Source organism: Asterias amurensis, chromosome 5 (genome assembly GCF_032118995.1).
Source record: "Asterias amurensis chromosome 5, ASM3211899v1".
NCBI lineage: Eukaryota > Metazoa > Echinodermata > Asteroidea > Forcipulatida > Asteriidae > Asterias > Asterias amurensis.
The window spans coordinates 1,255,595-1,275,456 of record NC_092652.1 but is presented as its reverse complement, the minus strand read 5'-3'; the positions used below and the strand labels follow the sequence as shown (position 1 = coordinate 1,275,456).

General features: G+C 39.2%; 2 protein-coding genes across 6 annotated transcripts; both read right to left on the bottom strand.

Annotated features, from left to right (window-relative positions):
• Positions 1 to 291: 291 nt before the first annotated feature.
• Positions 292 to 12,189, bottom strand: LOC139937200 (solute carrier family 49 member 4 homolog). Of its 5 annotated transcripts, none has more exons than XM_071932271.1 (13): positions 11,614 to 12,189; positions 9,741 to 10,029; positions 9,184 to 9,294; positions 8,502 to 8,612; positions 8,122 to 8,212; positions 7,436 to 7,642; positions 7,029 to 7,135; positions 6,597 to 6,726; positions 5,950 to 6,061; positions 5,130 to 5,197; positions 3,875 to 3,993; positions 2,905 to 3,087; positions 292 to 2,224 (listed from the first exon to the last, which is right to left on the bottom strand). In XM_071932271.1, the coding sequence occupies exons 2-13, from the start codon at positions 9,880 to 9,882 to the stop codon at positions 2,079 to 2,081; spliced, it is 1,527 nt and encodes a 508-aa protein (XP_071788372.1). In that variant the 5' UTR covers positions 9,883 to 10,029; positions 11,614 to 12,189; the 3' UTR covers positions 292 to 2,078. The 5 variants fall into 5 exon arrangements, with proteins under 5 accessions (XP_071788372.1, XP_071788374.1, XP_071788373.1 ...); XM_071932273.1 differs by having other exon boundaries at positions 11,783 to 12,189; XM_071932272.1 differs by lacking the exon at positions 11,614 to 12,189 and adding an exon at positions 10,885 to 11,022.
• Positions 12,190 to 12,247: 58 nt separating this feature from the next.
• Positions 12,248 to 19,770, bottom strand: LOC139937201 (deoxyribonuclease-1-like). The gene is made up of 9 exons (XM_071932274.1): positions 19,442 to 19,770; positions 18,734 to 18,822; positions 18,313 to 18,396; positions 17,544 to 17,647; positions 16,546 to 16,670; positions 16,007 to 16,164; positions 13,289 to 13,379; positions 13,070 to 13,142; positions 12,248 to 12,666 (listed from the first exon to the last, which is right to left on the bottom strand). Exons 1-8 carry the CDS (start codon positions 19,691 to 19,693, stop codon positions 13,098 to 13,100), a joined length of 948 nt encoding a protein of 315 aa, XP_071788375.1. The 5' UTR covers positions 19,694 to 19,770; the 3' UTR covers positions 12,248 to 12,666; positions 13,070 to 13,097.
• Between the last annotated feature and the right edge of the window lie 92 nt (positions 19,771 to 19,862).

The following is a 19,862-nucleotide window of genomic DNA, read 5'->3' as shown; positions in this document are numbered from 1 at the left end:
TCTCGGCTCAAAATCAATAAACATGATAAAGCATGTCAAAATGCCAAGCACAGAAAAGTGTTACTAAACAGAAATAGAATACCAGCAACAATCAAATTTTGTATATGTTTACATGAAATTGGCCCCAGATAGGGACTAGAAACCCAATCCACAGAATGCCCCGGCGGGGTTTAAACCGAGGACTAGAGGTGAAGGAAAGACAACTCCAGACAACTCCATGCACAAGATTGAATAGTCGCTAACAAACTACAGCCAACAAGTACACCCACTTAGCATTTGTCATAAGTTTAATAATAAGAAAGTGCTGTTTAAAATATTTATCAATAGTGCTTATACATGTATGAAAAATAAAATTTATTTTAAATTAAATTCATAAATATTGTTTATGTACTGCAAAACTTTTGGGGTTGAAACTTAATATTTTGGGGTCTATCAAAACAAACACAGTGTTACTTAGCATTGAAGTATTCATAATAAAACTGCGTTTGTGTTGTCACATAATTGATATAAAAATACCATTCTATAAAGGTTCTTTGAAGCCCAGATCATACTTCCTGCGAATGATTGTTCAAACCAAAGTTTCTTGCGTCACAATAGGAAAAAACAGCCTTTTACGATTATTGTGTCATCAAATTTCGCATCGCATTTGCATCTTTTTAACCATATAACAAACGATTTTTATAGACCAACTCGACCGATCCAAGGCAAGTGTTCCTTTTATTATAATGATAATGATTCGTTGTTCATTTTCTGTGAACTTTGCGCAGATTCAGGGAGAGTTTGCAGCTCTACATTATGAAACTCAACTATCCTTGTCACCTTCAGTTAAACTTTACTTCCTTTTGCAACATTTAGAGTGTAGTAGTTTCTACCACACATTTACTGCAATGAATTTATGAATACTTTAATTGTGAAATAATTCCAAGTAAAGTTAAAAGTAATATAAATTCAAGTACTAAATACCCAATTAAAAAAATATTCCCGACATATAAATGTAATTGTGAAAGAAGTAATACAAAAATTGGCATTGTATATTGAAAGAATGCCAGTTAAGAATGACAACAATTCATGTAACAATCTTTCGATGGTAGCCAACTCTGTAATCCATATGTAAAAAGAATTATAATAAAATATAAATAATTTATTTGTTTAAAGCCATTGGACCCTTTCGGTAAACAGTGTTGTCCAAGGCCCACACTTTGTGTACCACAACTTCTATATCAAATAACAAACCTGTGAAAATTTAGGCTCAATCGGTCATCGGAGTCGGGAGATAACAACGGAAAAACCCACCCTTGTTTCCGCGCGTTTCGCCGTGTCATGACATGTGTTTAAAATAAATCCGTAATTCTCGTTAACGAGAATTTATATTGTTTTGCTGATTTCTCAAAAAGTAAAGCATTTCATGGAATAATATTTCAAGAGAAGTCTTTCACCATTGCCTTCTGTAAACCCTGTAAGTTATTTGTAAATCTGTGAACTTTTTTTTTTTTCTGAACCGAAAGGGTCTAATGGCTTTAAATAATTTTAAACACACTAAAAAGAGTTGCAAAGAACCTTTTATAATATTTTACAATTGTGTACCTGAAGAAAAAGTTTCTCCCCAAATTGACATATTATGACGAAAAATATACAAAATTATAAATTGTGCATTTAGAATTTGATCGAATTGAATTATGGTTAGCCCAATAAATGTTAGCCACGATTTAAACAACCGTGGCTTTCAGAACAATTCAGCCCAACACTTATCCCACAATATAAATTATGTTTCCTTCTCAACACACATTGATAAATAAAATATTGCTTTATTTATTTTTTAACAACAAAGCCAACAGTACCCTAAGACTTAATACTGATGGCAGTAGATTGCTCAATAAATAATGTAATCAGTTAATTCAATTAAGAACTGGGCAATTTACACAAGCAAAACTTCCTTGCTTGAGATTTGCTTCTCTTAATTAATTTTTTTTAGCTGTCTTGATTTTTTTTACTTACAGTAAGCAGATCTGTAAATTAAGCATTGTAAAAACTTACCACAATTTTCATTGTCCAAAGAAAACACGGTTTATGACATCAACTCAAATGTCTTTTTCACTGACGTTGACGCTGCTGGATTGCTCCAGTACATCTTGATTCAAACGATTATAACTGTCTCGATAGATTAATAATAATGGTATTCCCACAGCTGTCGATGAAAGCACTGCCCAACTCATCCAGTCGACACCTGGTAAAAAAAAAAAAAAAAAAATTACATTATTTTAAAAACGAATTTTTGTGTCAGTTCTTTTCCAGTCATTTTCATTCAACACCAAGGTTGTAGCTACACTGATTCTCAATGGGACCCAGCATTGAAACACCCATAAATATTATTATAAATAAAAAAAATATAAAAAAACACTGGAACATTCACTGAAAGGATTTGGGTACTTTTTGTAACACAAAACATAATGTCCAAAGATTTGCGTTTTTACATGCTAACATAATTTTCGTCTCATGATCACTGACATGACTGAGATGAAAATTATTTTCATGACATTGTTTTACTCTTTTCTCAAAAACTACAGCACCTCAGCAAGTAATATTTTCAGGGGAGCTTTCTACTAATGTTTTCTTCAAACTGTGTAAGTTTAGTGTACATCTGTAGGCATTGTGTTTTTTGTCCTACAAACATGACAAAAAGTACATGGACCCTTTAGTTACACAAAATGTGATCAACATTATCAAAATTTGCCCCAGCCAGTGCATTCAAGAAAAGAGATAAGAAATCTTGTGTTGAAATCTGCTCATTCCCTAACCGTTGAATACCAACCCAAGTTTGTCATAGGCAAACCCATGTCTACTTTTAGTGGGTAATTCATGTATCTAGCGACATGCAGACCGTCAATGTTTTAAGTAATTACTCACCCAGACCAGGAATAAGTGGAGGTAGAAGAAAGAGTAGAGCGGTGGTGTTGTTCAACAAAGTCAACGCCATTGTTGTCACCCCCTCAGCAATGGGGTATACGCCCTCAACGGTGAGCTCAAAATAGATCGGGGTACAACCCGGTAGGAAGAACCCGAATGATATGCAGGAAATATACAGGAACTCTAAACAAAGAACAATTGAGTGATAATATTGGTTCTTGCAGCATAAACAATAATGGATACTTATTTAGCACCGGTATCTGGACCTGAACCTAATTTCATGGCTCTGCTTACCAACAAATTTCTGCACTAGCTGTGATAAGCATAGATTGCCTAGTAGCCTGGAGAACGCATGCACACCAGCCAAAATTCCCCACTAACCTGTGAAATTCGCTTGTAGTAAGCACAACATTCCCTGCTTACATTTGGTCAACAGAGCCATGAAATTGAGCCATGATCATGATGCAGGCACATAAGATTATAGATCGAAATGAAGCTTAAATATTAGTCTGTTTGTGTCATCAAAAACAAAAACAAAATTAAACTACAGGTTGGGACAGCAGATGGCAGTGTTTCATCCCTTGACAAAACTGTGCATTGAGAGAGTTGCAACAACTGGATAAGATTAGATAAAAGATTACATTCAGATTAAAAATAAAATTAAACCAAAAACCACGTTGAAAAAAATAAAAAGGCATGTGTGATCTGCCCATTGGGTTGTGCTGCATTTGTACTGAAATGGCGTTCAGCAACCACATGACCAAAGAAAACAGGTCTATCTACATGTATGTCACATCTCTCAAAATACACAGCTAAGTCTTTGATGGAAGGAGCACACTTTTCTAGATATTTTTTAAAGTGAACGATTATCTAAGACAAGAAATCTTGAAATCAGGAAACAAATCTTGATCAATCGAGGGTCAGATTAAAGTATTAATTGATGTGTTAAGATTCAGGGATGGGAACTCACCAATTTTGAATGTAATTATTTTCAGCGATAATAAAAAGCACCATAGACAAGACGCTGTGGCAAGAACCGTCAGTATAAGGAGAATCTTTTTCATGTAACCTTGGAAACAATCCACAAGTCTAGATAAACAAGGAAAATGAAAACAATAACAACAATTATCAATAAATATGTGTATAAATGCCCTAAACATACATAAACAAATTTAAAGCACTAATAATTCATATATAGGCCTAACACTGAAGCAAAAAGTGTCTTTTGAAGAGATGTGGTGTTATTAAAAAAACTTGGTGGTAAAAGATTAAAAAGAACAGACTATTAGATTATTGTTGTTATCTAGAGATAACTTAATGCACATTCATTGAAAAAAAAAATTCTCTGACTGGTCAATGGAATAATAAAGTTAGAATAAATGCAAAACAATCTCCAAACCAAATGAAAACAATTAATCATATAACTTCATGCATATTCATAAACAAGTAATGCTCCCTGACTGGTCAACGGAATAGTTACAATAAATACAAAAAAATCTACAAATCTACATGAAAACAAGGGATATTCATTAACAAATAATGTTCTCTGACTGGTCAACGGAATCAACAGCTACAATAAATGCAAAACAATCTACAAATGTACATGAAAACGAGGGATTATAACTTTATGCATATTCATAAACAAATAATGTTCTCTGACTGGTCAACGGAAACAACAGCTACAATAAATGCAAAATAATCTAAAAATCTACATGTACATAAAAACAATAGGTCATAACTTCACGCATATTCATCGCAATTAATGTATGCCGACTGGCTAGTGGAATCAATAAATGCAAAACAACCTACAAATCAATGAAAAAGACAAACACTGAATCATCAATGAAGGCATAGTGGCAGTTTAAATTTATTACCATAACTTCATACATATTCATAAGATGATAACACACTTTCATTGGTTTAAAAACTGACACCATTAAGTATAAAACAAACTGATTTAATACCAATGTAAAAATAATAACACCTACAAACTCAAGCAACATTAAAGGTGCTAGTCTCTGGCCTGTTTTTCCTGACCAAAATTTCAGCACCAAATGTTCACCTTTGACCCCATTATGGCCTACAGTTCAGCCAAAAGTAAATGTAACCCGTGTGTACCAGTGATTGTCCATGGAGCACATGATTATTCATGCAGCCACTTTTAAGGTAGGTCAAATGTCACAGTGTGTGGTTTATTGCATAGTATACAATGTAATTACATGTACCTTGCAATGATCAGGCTAGCAATCGTTGCGGCAACGTTTGTGTAGAATCCAATCCAGCCAACTGTATCCTGCAATCGGCAAAAATACCAAATTTTCTTCAGTTAAAGGTAAATACAGAGCATGTTTATTAACCCCTTTGTTAAATACCATTACATGAATCATCAATTAAAAGCAGACCTGCCTATGAAAACTTGGGGCAGCACTCACCGGTTTTGGAATGAGCTGTTTTCAACAAGATCTTTCTTATCAGCAGGCATGTAACTGCCCGTTGAAAAAAAAGGAGGACAATTTACAAAGGCACAATGCAAGTGCGGAGCGAGGCAGCCGAAACGCCACAGGACATGATACCCACAATGGTACCCTAGAAAATGTTGAGGTTTATTATGCTCTAAGGTGCATTGTTAGCATGTACTAGGCTTATTTTACATTATTGTAGATGTACATTGTTGTTGCCAGGCATATACAAGGCTTAAAAGAATAAATATTAAAAAAACGCGGAATTCCACGGAACTGCGGAAGAGTTGCATGCCTGTATCTGATAAAAGTTCATCAGGCGTGAAAATGTGTGGTTTTAGGGTGTAACTGCCTGTGAGTTTCCCGACACAAATATTAACAAAACTTCAGAGGTTTTTGATTATAGTGTGAAGTATTGGGAAAAAGCGTCAAGTGTTATCATGGAAGAAACTTTTAATCATTAATCCTCCAAATATATCTGAGAAATCAAATAGGAAACAGTAGGAACTAAAATCCGAACTCCAACCGAGGCCCTATAAAAAGATAGCGTTACACCAACCTGACCACAAGATTGTTGATAACTTACTTGGCCAACCCCATCTGCATTCTGGAAGATGGTATCTAGCTGCGTCACCCAGGCACTATATACACCAAGTCCGATGCTGTACGCCAATCCAATAATCCAAAACTGGACATTTCTGGGGAGAAAAGAGGACACCAATGTTAGACAAAGTTCCTTGGATCATCCATGGACCTTTTGTATTGACACCATCAAGCTGCAATCTTCAAAGTAAATCGATGATGAAAAAATGGAAACGCGCAAAGTTGTGCATGCAGCGCACAGGATTGGCCAATGAATAACATCCTTTGACCTCTCGGCGAGTACCCCACTCAAATGGCGTCATATGCTAGTAGTAATTAGGGTTCAAAACTAACACTGGACCGCTGGCTAAAGGCCAGTGAGTTGAGTTTTGGGCCAGTGAATTCAAGACTGGACATGCCCAGTGGTATCTTAATGCCTCAGATTTCTACATGAAGTTCCAAATCCATGAAAATACTCTAGTCTATGGCGACTTAATGTTAAATGTTTGGACTACATGTATGATATGACTGGTATTATGTCCCCGGAGCAAGTGGTTCGAGTACTGGACCAAATCCATCAAACTCACAGCAAAACCTTCCAGTGGATTTTAAGAGCTTAGGGTGTTCTGGTTTAATATAAAGGTGACTTACTTGACTAAGTGTAGGGCTCCCTTTTTGAAATTTTCTCTTTTAGTAGCGGCAGACGCACTAGGAGGCGTTGGAGGTTTGGAAGGAAAGTACAAAACGGTACACAAGGCTAAGAGAGCACCAACTCCGCACTCTGCAAGAAAAAAAACAACAGAAAAATTACACTAAGTGTTTTTAAGTGCAACTAGAATTATACTTTGCTTTGTGAATAGTTTTTTATTTTTTCAAATAATAGGAAGAGAATGAAGTAGAAATCCCTCTTGTAATGGGTGAATATATCAATCATCACTGTCTAGGTCATCACACTTTGTATCCCTCTTAACGAGTCATACCTCCTCATTCTGTTTCCCTTTGGAACTGTTTTGGAACGGAAAATAACTAAAACACTTTACACATAATGGTCAGATGGATGTTTCTGACTAAGAGATGAACTACCTATGTACATCAGGAGCATTATCTGATGATAGTGGTGTGTCCTGACAACCGGGTCCAAAGGTTCGTTGGAGTCATACAAAAGGAAACTCTCATCTGTTGCATTGATGCTGAAGTAATAGGGACAAAGAGAGAAAAGACATGCAATGTTGTTGTTAATATTTATTTGGCAATTTCTCAAAAACAGAACTTGCAAAATAAGTTGAGCTACAGGAACAAAATAACCATGTTTGACAGAACCACCTGTAGGCTTACAGGCTAAATAGCCAATAAAGCACTGGTCCTGAATGAAGATGACTGACATATTGTTTGGGAAACAACAATGAACATGTGAAGAATAGATGAGAGATGGACAGGAAATTGGGTGGGAGAAGGAACATCAGGGAATTAGGAACATCGAGATGTCTCACCTTGTACCATTGGTAGTCTCAACATCAGTCACAATTAGAGGCCCAACTAGAAATGAGATGGCAAAGCCCATGGAGTTTAATGCTGTTGATATTGCGGTGGCCGTTGTACGTTGGTGGGGAGGAAACCATACAGCTGAAAGTATTGTTGGAGCAGCATTTAAAACCGGTGCAGCAATTCCAATGAAGATCTGACCAATGTTCATCGTCCTGATGGGGGGTAAGAAACAAGACTGGATTAATTCTAAACTCCTTGTTTCTTTGGCGAGAGACTACACTGAATTCACAACTCTTCGGTAACTCAACACAACGATTTGGACTCTGATAAGATTGAAATACCTGATCAAATGGTAAGCAATTAATCAATGTTTGTTACTCACAATGCCACCATGCAACGATCAAAAGTGAAAATGTTTAATATTTGTATTTATTTTTATTCAAGAGATTGCCTTACATCACAAGGCCATTGACTGCCACTTCAAGGTGAGGGCAACACTTAACCCATTTGGCCTATTGACCCAAATCAACTTTCGCCAGCGGCACTTAGCCACCTACTCCTGGTAGGCACATGGAGAACATGGGAACATTCTAAAAGGTGGGTAACTTTAGAGAAGCTTGAGAGTCGGCTCGAAACATAAAGGCTATATTTTTGACCCACACAGTTTGTTCCTGGTTTCTCTCCATCTTACCATTTGACGTTTTCAATGCCTACTGGCAAGCATCGTACCCCAAGGCCAGTCAGCATGATAAATGATGCCGCAACTACGGAGGGTTTTAAACCTGTCAAAGACAAAAGACCAACACTTAAAAAGCTTCGCCTACCAGTAACTTATAATAATCATGAAGCGTTAACAAATAAAGCACACTAATACAAGACTTCAGGACTGAAGTATTTGGATAAATATTCTGAGTAAGAAATTAACTCAAAAACTACGTTAGTAGTTTCTCACAATGTTTTCTACTTCAACAGCTCTGCGTGCTTGTTACCAAGTAATTTGGTATGGCAACAATAATTTTGAGGAATTACCAATACTGTCAAGAGGGGGGGGGTCTTAAAGAATCTTGTTACCTTTAACATCCAGGAGCCAGGAGAAGAACAGTCCAGTCGCAATGTAGGTTATCGGACCCCAGTTGGTTAGGAGGGCAATGTCTCCATCAGTCCAATTTAAAACCAACTTGCCTAAAAGTTAAAATAAACAAGCTTTAGAAATTCTGCTCTTCCACTTTCTATTCCAGATTGTTTGCAGGCCTCAAAATAATCAACTGCACCCACTGCCATTGCCATGGTGCCCTGTGCTTTTGCTCCAATGCGCTTTGCAAGGTTCTAATACAAACTTAATTATACTTCTGAACAGAAGTACCTCCTACCACCATAGGAAAATGGCTGTGCCCTTTCAAGAGTGAAGTTCATGGCCTGTTCAACATGTGCTCTTTTTTAGACAACTACACTATGAATTGACCTTATTTATGTTTCTTATTATTATTATTTATTTGATCAAAACCACGCCAAATGTACAATAAATATTTAAATAATTAATCAATTATTAAATAAAGTGAGTGAAATGCTCGGTTTTTAGACGTGGAAGGAAAACCCCTATGGCGAAAAAAAAACATGCACTCAGGTAGGGACTGAAAACCCAATCCACATTATACAAGGCTCCGGTCTGAGGTGGGATTCGAACCAGGGTCACGAAAGGTAGATGGCATTGAAAGAACCCACTGAGCCACCCTGATCCTCCATATGTACTTACTTGTGTCTGCTATGGGTCCCCAGGAATTCCAGGTTATACATTGAAGACAGCCAAGCGAAGCAAATACTGCCAGGATATACCAACGTCTGCTGTACACCTTGTGTTCTATGCCTTTAAATACGAGAAAGAGAAAGAAATATTTCAGGTGTCGCAAACTAGACCAATTCTCAGTAGCATATCCAAAATATTGCGAACATTATATGAAACGAAAAGTGTCCCCTGAAAAATGACACGTCTGTTTTATAATGACCTCACATTTGACCTGGTCAGAGTCTTTCAAGAGTGGCTGCTGTTTATTAATTCTCTTGATTTGAATTCTCACAATCATCAACTATAGTTCAATTTTTTTTTTTTTTTAATCGTTGTCAGTGCGAAAACCTTGTATCTTAAATTAGTAAAAGCATTGTATCTCACACACACATTCTGATGTGCAAAAATGCATCACACAGTCTATCTGTTTTGTGTACATGATGTTGATTATTTTAAACTTGTGCGTAACATAAGTGTTAACATTACTGACACAAGAAAATGTTTTTGAAGTAAGTTTGTGAACTTACCGGAATGCTCGTACGAAGTGAAGGGGTCGCCCACGGGGTCAATGACTTCTACTTTGACCCCATTGGATCCTGTTTTGTTAAGGAGCTGATCTTCTTCCGTGTACTGTATGGAATAATTCTCATCTGATTCTGGGTTATTCATCTTGAGAGAGTGATCGGCAGCGATGATTAGTGGCTTTTTGATTTGAAGACGGTTTCTTGATCATCAGTTAGGGGTTTCGTTGCTTTTTATCCCCTGATAATGAAACCAGGCCGACCATTCAAAGCAACTACTGTGACCCGTAGATACCTGCAAAGAGAAGATGAACTGTAAGTTTTTAAGATATGGGAGGACAACCCCAAATAGGCAAGGGAACAATCAGGTAGAGATGAAACCGTAAAAAATAAACAAATCTACAGATCATTTTTTATACTCTGTCATTTAGAAATAAAAATGATTCAACAAGCTCAATTCAAGTGGATGTAATTTTGTATCAATTAAGGAGTACATCACCCAAGTTTCCCTGTCCCTTCACAGAATCCCACTGCGAAAATCAACTGCACTGGGTATTGTTGTGCAATATAAAAAAAAATAATATAATACAAAGGTCAAACAAGTTGGGCTACAAATAATTTAAAATTAAAGTGAAATTTAATTTAGATATACTTAGGCCTAAACAAAATTACTTGTTGTCTGCATTGTAATGAAGTTCATAATACTAAATAGTTATACTTGACGTCGGTATATTTTTGCACCGACGTTCTGGGTATTTACTATTAATTATTCTGGTGTCATGTGTTTTCAGTAGGATAACAGGAAAATTGTTCACTTTCAAAAACTAAATATTTTTTTTTTTCAAATCATCTATCCAATTTTCTAACAATAACACTTACACTTCATGGTGTGTTGAAATTGTCTCATTTGAATGTTGGCATAATAATGCACTAGTGATTAGTACCAAAAATCAATCATTTTATAAATGTTTGAGCATAACCAACGACAGGAAACTTTTTTCTCAGCATGATTAAGACTGATGAAAATACAGACCGTGAGTAAACTGCATAGCTTCTGTCACCGGTGCAGCTTGCACAATCTCGCGGTAAACGGGAATCAAAGTTGGGGACCGAAAACATATGAGGGTCGATAACATATGATAGTAAATACCCAGAACGTTGGTGCAAAAATATACAGACGTCCAGCAACCAGCAACCACCAGACCGAGCTGAAGTTAGAACTCAAGGAGCTCCAAGGAATGCTGGCTACCAACAAAGTCGCCCCCTACCTGGCTCGCCCCGGGTTGAAACAAAGTCGCCCCCTGGCAATGTCGCCCCAAACAATGTTGCCCCCTAGCTAGCAAAGTCCCCCCTGACAATGTCGCCCCCAGCCAATGTCGCCCCCTAGCAAAGTCGCCCCCAGATGTTGTTCGGAAAATAATTAAGGCTACAACAATTATGGTAAAAACATATAGTTAAAACATTTTCAGAAAAAATTCTGTATTAAGTAATGTAATGTGCTTGTGGAAGGTCTTACCCTCACCCTAACCCTCACCCTTAACTATTTTCTGGGGGCGACTTTGCTAGGGGGCGACATTGGCTGGGGGCGACATTGTCAGGGGGCGACTTTGTAACAACTTGGGGCGAGCCGGTTAGGGGGCGACTTTGTTGGTGGCGAGCTTGCTACATGTAGGTGGCGAGATGACCAGCCCCCGCTCCAAGTTGGTGGTCTGACCATGGAGGTAGAATGTTCTGACCATGGAGGAAGATGACAGTCACATGTTAGCCCATGTGCTCTTAGTCTTGGTAAATTTAGGCTAGTCAATTGAATAGCGTGTACAAACTCAAAACTGCTGCAAGTCACCAAGTGCATGCAATGAACTCGCATTCGCAACGTTACTTTTTACTCAACCGCCGTATCACGCCTTGGATAAATCAATGACATTGTACTGTCGTCCACTTTGGGAAAAACTACGACTTGAAACAAGATGTCATCACTGACGAAATAGTTTTGTTTTTACTAAATAAAGGTAAACCATAGAATAGAGGAGAAGTAAACAGCCGCTCACCCATTATCTTGATCTCACATGACATGCATGATTTTTCAGGGCACGTTAAATGGAGCGCCCTCATGTGTTTCAAAAGGTATAGACTTAGACTGGCAGCCTAGTCGCCCCACATTAGACTTGTGTCATCCGATCGATCTCGCTTTTGACTTCGGTACCTCTGCCTAGGCCGGCTACGCCAGTAAACGTGCTCGTTCCGTAAGGGGCTTCAAATTGGAGAACGGATCGAAGCGGTGTGTCCGGAGATCTGTCCCAGAGGATTCTTTGTCCCCAGTGCAAGCAAGTCTTCGGGGAGTGCCCTCTGTTGTGGTTGTATCACCCCCCCCCTAAGCCTTTAATAATGGTAGCCCTTGGGACAGAATCTCCAGATTTCCCTATGGAGCGACTTTGTACATAGTCGGGACCACTCATTGGCGAGGGGGGGGGGGGGGAGGGGGGGGGGGGGGTAGGGGTTGGCGCACAGAATCTTCTGGCACACCAGAGCCGCAAGCCTATAGACAAAGTCGCCGCCGTGCCCTCGTAAATTAATCGGGCACCGATATGAGTCAGGACGAGCCACGACATGTGTGTTTAATTTTTATAACCATCTTTATTCTCTTCACTGAGACAATGTTTGAACTAGCCCTTTACACGCAGTAGGCCAGGCCTTTTTAATTATAAAAACAGTAATCAAGGCCCTAATAGGTGCTGTGGTTCCATTTGGAGTAAAACAAAGCCATAGAGGAGTAGATTTTAAGGAAATTGTTGGGGGGGGGGGGGTAGAGTAGGGTTCAGAGTTCAGTGGTTTCCAGTTTGTGTCATCTTGGCTGGTCTTTGATTTGCAACGTCGTGCAGTGTATGAATATAACTCCAAGTCAACTGTGACGTCATTGTGGGAACTCATCAACCTGACATTAAAATAAAGAAGGAGGTAATCATTATTTTTCAGAGACCTTGCTATGAGCACTGACATTTATTACAATCCGTGAAGATTTAGCTGTGACGTGAATGTTTTCTGCATGCTCAAAATAGCGGCAGTAGCAGCAGGACATCAAAAAGAAACAAAAACAGCAGCAGCAACAACAACCACAGCAACCACCACCAACAACAACAACAACCACAGCAGCAGCAACAGCAGCAGCAGCAGAAACCACCACCACCACCAACAACAACAAGGCGTCAATAACAGCAACATCAACATCAACTAAATACCAAAAGCAACAGCACCAGCAACAGCAACAACAAGCATCCACAACAGCAGTGTGTAGAGCAACAGCAACACAGAGACAACATCATAAAGCAACAACTCACCGGTCAGTGCAGTCCAGCCCCCTACGTTCTAAAAGGTCAATTCCACCGGATAATGGTCACTGACTTCCTTCGCCTGTCACAAAAAAAAACCAAGAACCTGATTATTCACTTAATACAAATCAAAAGTAATGGTTTGCAAAAAGTTATTTACGAAACAAATAATGAGCATCAATGTTTGTATTGATCAGAAAAGAGACAATTGTTGTAAAAACATCTTACGCTAGCTTCGTCCAAGTTGTATTCTTTGTCATAATAGAAGACAACGCTAGACGGCAAACTGGCTGTCATTTTACTTCCCGCCAAAACGAACCTGGTGACCAATAATAAAGGTAAACATTATCATAATATTGCAGACTTTTATCATGGAACTCAACCCCCTGCACACAAGTCACACCCAGATAAGGCCGTGTCCGAATGTGCGGCTACAGCTACGGCTACGGCTAGATCTCCACGTCATCATGCGTTGAGGTCAGTGGCGTAACCAGAGGGGGGGGGGGGGAGGGGGGGCAGGGGGGCCGGCGCCCCCCCCCCCCGCTCAGAACCCTTGCCCCCCCTCTTGCCCCCCATATGAAATCAGAGATAAGTATATTCCTTATAGGCCTTATATATAAATCGTTTAAGGCTGCATAAAATGCTGTCGTAAAAAAGAAAACTTTTATTCATATCAGTAGGCCCTATGTGGACTATAACATGAAAAATGCGTGGAAACGCGCGCGCGATCGTATTGGCGGTAAATGTTTGTTGTGGTTTTGCGGTTACAGAGAGTGCAGGATCAGACAAAGTTCTGTTAAATACGTGGTGGTCTGAACGCAGACCAATACTAATAGCTCCGTAAACACAAAGTCAGATCATGGAGGAAGAAATTTCTACCTCCATGGTCAGATGCACTACAGAGAAATTTACTACAGCAAACAAATGGCCAGCGAAAAAGGTTGCTTAGACCATTTCTTCTCCTTTGAAGCAAGCGGTGCAATTGAGAGGTAGGCCTATTTTAAATATCCGTTTCAAAACTAAAATGTGATTATTAAACACCCACAATTTCGATCCTGTATTTTTTTTTATGGCTTACACTTGTTACAATAAGGCCGAGTAAAAAAAGAAGAAACATGTTTAGTGTCTGGGTTTCTCAAAAAAAGGGAGGAGGGGCTTTTTATTTTTTATTTCAAGATGGCCGCCATGAATGTCAAATATCAACTGTTTTTTTCTGCTGCTGAAATACACAAAACATTAATGAAACAGTTTGGTCAAGGCATTCAGACAAGACATTCAGATTTTTTTTTTTTTTGCTGAGATCATTTAAAATAACCCTTTTTCAAAATAAAAACAAAACAAATGTGCATAAAAAAAACTTAAGAAAAAAAAGAGGTGTCCTGTAAAAAGGAAGCGGGCGGGGACGCTAAACATTTCTATTTTTCTATTTTTACTCGGCCTAATATTATTATGTTTTGGGTATTTACACACCCACAAAGCCTATTTGAGAATGCCGTGTACAACTCTAAATTGGTACTTGGTGACCGCAGTTGGTAATTTAATCCTTTTATACAGTCAAAAAGTTTTATCTTATACAAAATGACATGTTCTCTAAGATTTTGTTGTTTTCGCAATCTTTTGTTACCTGCTGACTATAGACTGTTTTAGAACTGCATTGGTGTGTATCAACTATATATCAGTTAACACATTTAATAATAATCTTGTACTTCTTTGGCCCCCCCCCCCAAATTTAATCTTTGCCCCCACTTGCCCCACCAAATGAAAATGTCTAGTTACGCCACTGGTTGAGGTAATCATGTCCTTAGAAACACCAATAACAAAAGCCATAGCCATAGTTATATCAATTTGAATGATCAATGACGCTCTGGTAGTCAAGTGTCACAGCGTGGCTTAAAATACCCTAAACTGTATGACACGTAGGGACATTGACTCACAAAAGGCGCATACAAGATTAATGTGATGTCAACGTCAGTTGAGTCAAACACATTATGATGACGCCAGATTAATCTTTCGCAGCCTAATTTTGAAACCATCATTGAGGTCGTTCACACGCCGTACTAAAGTTGGACCCCTTGCATTGGATGGCCACTGTGGCAGGTGACTTTACCACCCCCCCCCCCTTCGGATATTCGGTCACACCCCCATTCGGCAAACTGTGTACAAACTTCTTCTGACAGCACACTCTTTTGAATCCTCCTCCCAAGCCCATCTTAATAAGGGAATAAATAATGTGCTTGGCCGGTTTTAAACACCCTGTTTATTACCGGTTGCAGTCTGGATGCAATTATACTCTCAACCAATGGGAATGAATAAGAGATTCTTATAAAAAAAAAAAAGCCCAGGTGCAAGCTCGCGTGTCATATAGGCTGTCACTCGCTAACGAGTAAGACTATCGGGGGGTTGAGTTTCGAAGTTTAAGTTGGCAAGACTTCTCATGCGAGTATAGGCCAATCCTGGCAGATGTTTGGTGGCCACAGTATCTGCATTGGAGGGATGCGTCCTCGAGATAAACCGCTCTCACGTGACGCCGCATCCTCCTAGTCTCTGCAGCTTCTGCCCTGGCATCCTCAGCTGACGCAGCCCTACTCTTGGTGAGTGAACGCCATGTGAGCCTCTCCTTGGCCATGTCTTCCCAGGTGTTGGTTGGAATGCCAGCTGCTTGGAGATGACGTTTCAGACAGTCCTTGAAACGAAGTTGAGGGCGGCCTCTGTGACGAACCCCTTCCACCAGTTCTCCGTAGAATATGTTTAAACACTTTTTACTGGTGTTATATCATCCGTTTAAACACACCACGTGATGCTCTCTCAACCAATCACAATTAATAAACTGTCTTAGGTATTTATGAATTTCCTATAATGGGGGACATAATCTCTGGGGGACAGACCTCCCTGGGACACCGCCATTCTGAGGTCAGCCACATCCAAATTGAAACGTGTCATTTTTACCTGTCGTACGCACAGTCCGTTGTACTCGAAACGGTCGTGTCTGCGTCATCGGGCGTCGCCCAATAGAATCGCTTCTGAGTCCGGAGCTGGATTGTTGGCCAATAGGATTTCTTGATGTATTTGCAGTCGGCATTATAATCTCCAGTTATAATCACGTCCTTTTCAGGTAAAGGAAACATTAGGAAGGAAAAATGTTTGTTTAGCGACAGTTTTTAGTTTTTCCGTAAATTTTCAGCAATGTTCATGAGGCCTTTTTCGCGCAAAATGTTAATCTTCTTATCAAAGCAGTCAACCAATTTCAATTAAAGTTGTAGCATCTTTTCTTTGACACCATGAGTGATGGAAACGGAAACAAGACAAATTTACATTTTCTTTATTTATTTCTTGTAAAAGTTAGGTAAGGCTTTAATTAAAAAGAATTCACTCCCATACAGAAAAATGAACTCCAATCGCAAGCTGCGCAACTCTCTCAATAAAATGGCTCTCACAATCATGGTGGAGCATAGCGCCCTCGTTCGTTTCTTTTTAATAACGTTTACCTCCAGTCCTGGCCAAGTGGTCATGATGTCATCGTACACCGTGACAAGTGCATTCACCTCATGCCGAGTGTATCTATAACCTGGTTTGGTGTGGATATTGGCAACAGCGAAATCATTTGGCAAGCCTGGGTGATAATCCATACAGAAACAACAATAACATTTGATGAATTAATTATGAAGTGCTCTTACAAAACTATAAGTGCATCCATCCACGCCCAAAGGAGTCATACATGTTGAATAACAACAAAAGCGGCATTTAAAGGTATGGTCATAATTTAGCGCATACAATCTGCACTGCCAAATATCGCACCATGCTCAGGAACCATCTGTGCCCTCACAGGTACCCGTTTTGTATACATGGGTGCAGAGAAGCATAGTTAAGGGTGTGCTCAAGGAGATTCGTTGAACCCACTGTCTGATATGACTTGGACAACCCGAGTCTGGATATGACACGCCATTGTCTCGTCCAAAGAAATGAATATGTCGACAAAATTTGAATCTCCAACGATCAAGCGATCATGCCCCCCAAATAAATGAATAATTTAAAACATGACATGGATATGAAAATACGACTCATTACATAAAGAAACTGACACAATGAACGGTCACGCATGAATAGTTCACATTTGACAATTCTGCACTAGAGTGTGGAGTGCATGAACCAGTAATAATTTAGTCTTTATAAACCATGGGGCAAAGACCTTCTTCTTCTTTTTTTGCTTTTTTTTTGTAAGGCGGTTCCAATAAGAGTAGGGCAGCTTCACAGAGCAAGAAATGAATGTGAGTTCCTTTTTAAATGAATGTCATTTTGAAAATAGTCCTTTAAACAAACAAACAAACACTTGGTCGGACCTGGTTTAGGGGTCGAGCCTATAGGGCCTAATTTCATAAATTAATTTATTTACTATAAGTAAGAAATAAGTGGGGTAGGCAAGCTAATCCAAGCAATAGCTGTATGGTATTTTGGCTGGTAAGCATCTTTTTAAAGCTGAACTTACTTGATGAAGTGAGCGAGTGGAAACGCACAATGTACGGCTCGCGTTCAAACTCATCGTTGGCTTCAACGTAACTGTATTGATCCATGACCTCAAACTTGTCGGCTCTGAAAAAAAGCGGGAAAACAATCAAACGTCAGAAAATGGTGAACAGTATAGAGACACGTAGTCAGTAGAGGCAGTGATCTGTTAAAAAAAATTATATTTTTGTTTTAGTTATATTTTTTATTTCATCTATCACAGCTTGTAAAAGAAAGGTAAAAATTTTCATTTGTGCCGGTAACTCCAAGTCGGGCTACTTCCCGTAGCCTTAGGTCTCAAGGATCTCTGCTGTTCCCAAAGCGCTGCCTTCTGCAACAGATCTATTCTCACATTTTGTTCCTGTTTCGTTCAGATGTTTCCCCAGTGAACTGCATTGCTTGCGGAATGGTGCCGAGCGCTCCCCCCACCACGGACGGGTACTACGTTCACTTTCACCTGGGTTCCATGACCAGCCGTCGATTTCACAAAGAGTTAGGACTCGTCTTATCTCGAGTTAGGACGAGTAACTCGTCCTAACTTAGGATTAATCTTAAAGTCTGCATGCTACAGTGCAGGGTTGGGACTCGTCCTAAGTCCTAAGATTAGTCTTAAGTTAAGAAGAGTTTTGTGAAATCGACGGCAGGTCTTGGTACTTTTGGATCTTTTGGAAAGTTTTTTTTCTTCTTTTTTTTCCTTTTTTTTCTGTAAGCCAAAAATGGTATCCAAATACCGCATAAAACGACCATCTTACCTGTAAAAGAAGACATACTGTTCCTTTGAGGTGCTGCGTCCTACCCTGGGACCTACTACCATCTTGTAGGTTTGAGCAGAGTATCTACAGAGGAATGAGAAAAGAGAGTATAGTTACACGGGCTAGCTGAATGGTCGCTGCTAAACTCGGGTTTTGGGCGGCCGGGGTTGGGGAGGGTCTCTTCCCCCTCAGGGTACGCCAATATTACTACGTCATTATTTTACTCACGTTTCAAATTGTACCACATCACAACTTGTTCAATGCACTCTTGTTTTGAATTCACAATCTAAACGTTTCAGATTACAGTTTGGAATTTTGTTTTGGGGTGCGGTACGGTTAAGCAGAAAGGGCGGGGCTGTTATAAGGATAACATGGTAGGGCGTCAAACTAGAATAGTCCTGGTGATATCGGACTGCCTTACGTGTTCACAGCTAAGAGAAGTGCGTTGATGGCATCCACTTTGGGAGTTCGTAGCTCTTGAATCATGACGAGATCGTACCGACTCAAAATCTACAAAGAATCAAATAAATATAAATAAAACAACAATATGGCTGATGGGGAAGAGAGTGTGGCTAGTAAATGGGAACTGGCTGTGTGTCCAGTCTATATCTAAAGGACAAGGCTCTAACGAGTTCCGGCGGTTCCGAACACCTAATGTTCCAACACCCCTAGTGTATTTTCTTAATGTTAACCCTAACCCTAACCCTAACCCTAACCCTAACCCTAACCCTAACCCTAACCCTAACCCTAACCCTAACCATACCCTAACCAATGTAACCATACCCTGACACCAACCGTGACATTAGCATGTAAACCATCAGGATTTTATCAGAACATAGGTTTTTTGTACCATACTAATATTATAAGAATACAACTATTTTAGAAAACAATTTAATCATTTGAATAATTTGAATAACGTAACAAATAATTTATTTTATTTTATTAAAACACATTATGTTCCGACAATCCTAGTAAAATATCATTGTGTTAAAAACAAGAGTCAGAATAGAGCATTCATCACCGCTCTAACGACGAAGATTTGTAAACAGTGATATTTGTGACAGTAATATTTGTTTCACAAAAACGCACGGTCATTACGTAAAATATGAGCTTTCATTAAGTTAATTACCCTCTGCAGGACGTCCACAACATGTGGTCTGGCCATTTTGTTATCACCGAGCGACTGAATGTTGAACGTGCCAAGTCTAACGCCATCAGCGTGTTCCACAAAAACGCCTACCAGGAAAAGCGTCACAATCACGGCGTAGAAATTCATTGTGTCCGCTAGATGTTTTCGTCTCTCTCGTTTAGGGGTATCGTACATGGACTGGACGTAACAATGACTTCTTTTCTTATATAAATGCAATTTTAAAACTGACATTTTGCAGACGTTGATTGTGTAACTCTATAATGATTAACAATCCACAACGATAGCCGTCTCACTTTCCCTGATAATATTTGTTTACGGTTTGACACTTTGCTGAAAACAATGTGATTTTGTTAATTGCTTTGTGTGCATGCGGGAGTAAAGTTCAACGATAACTGTCACA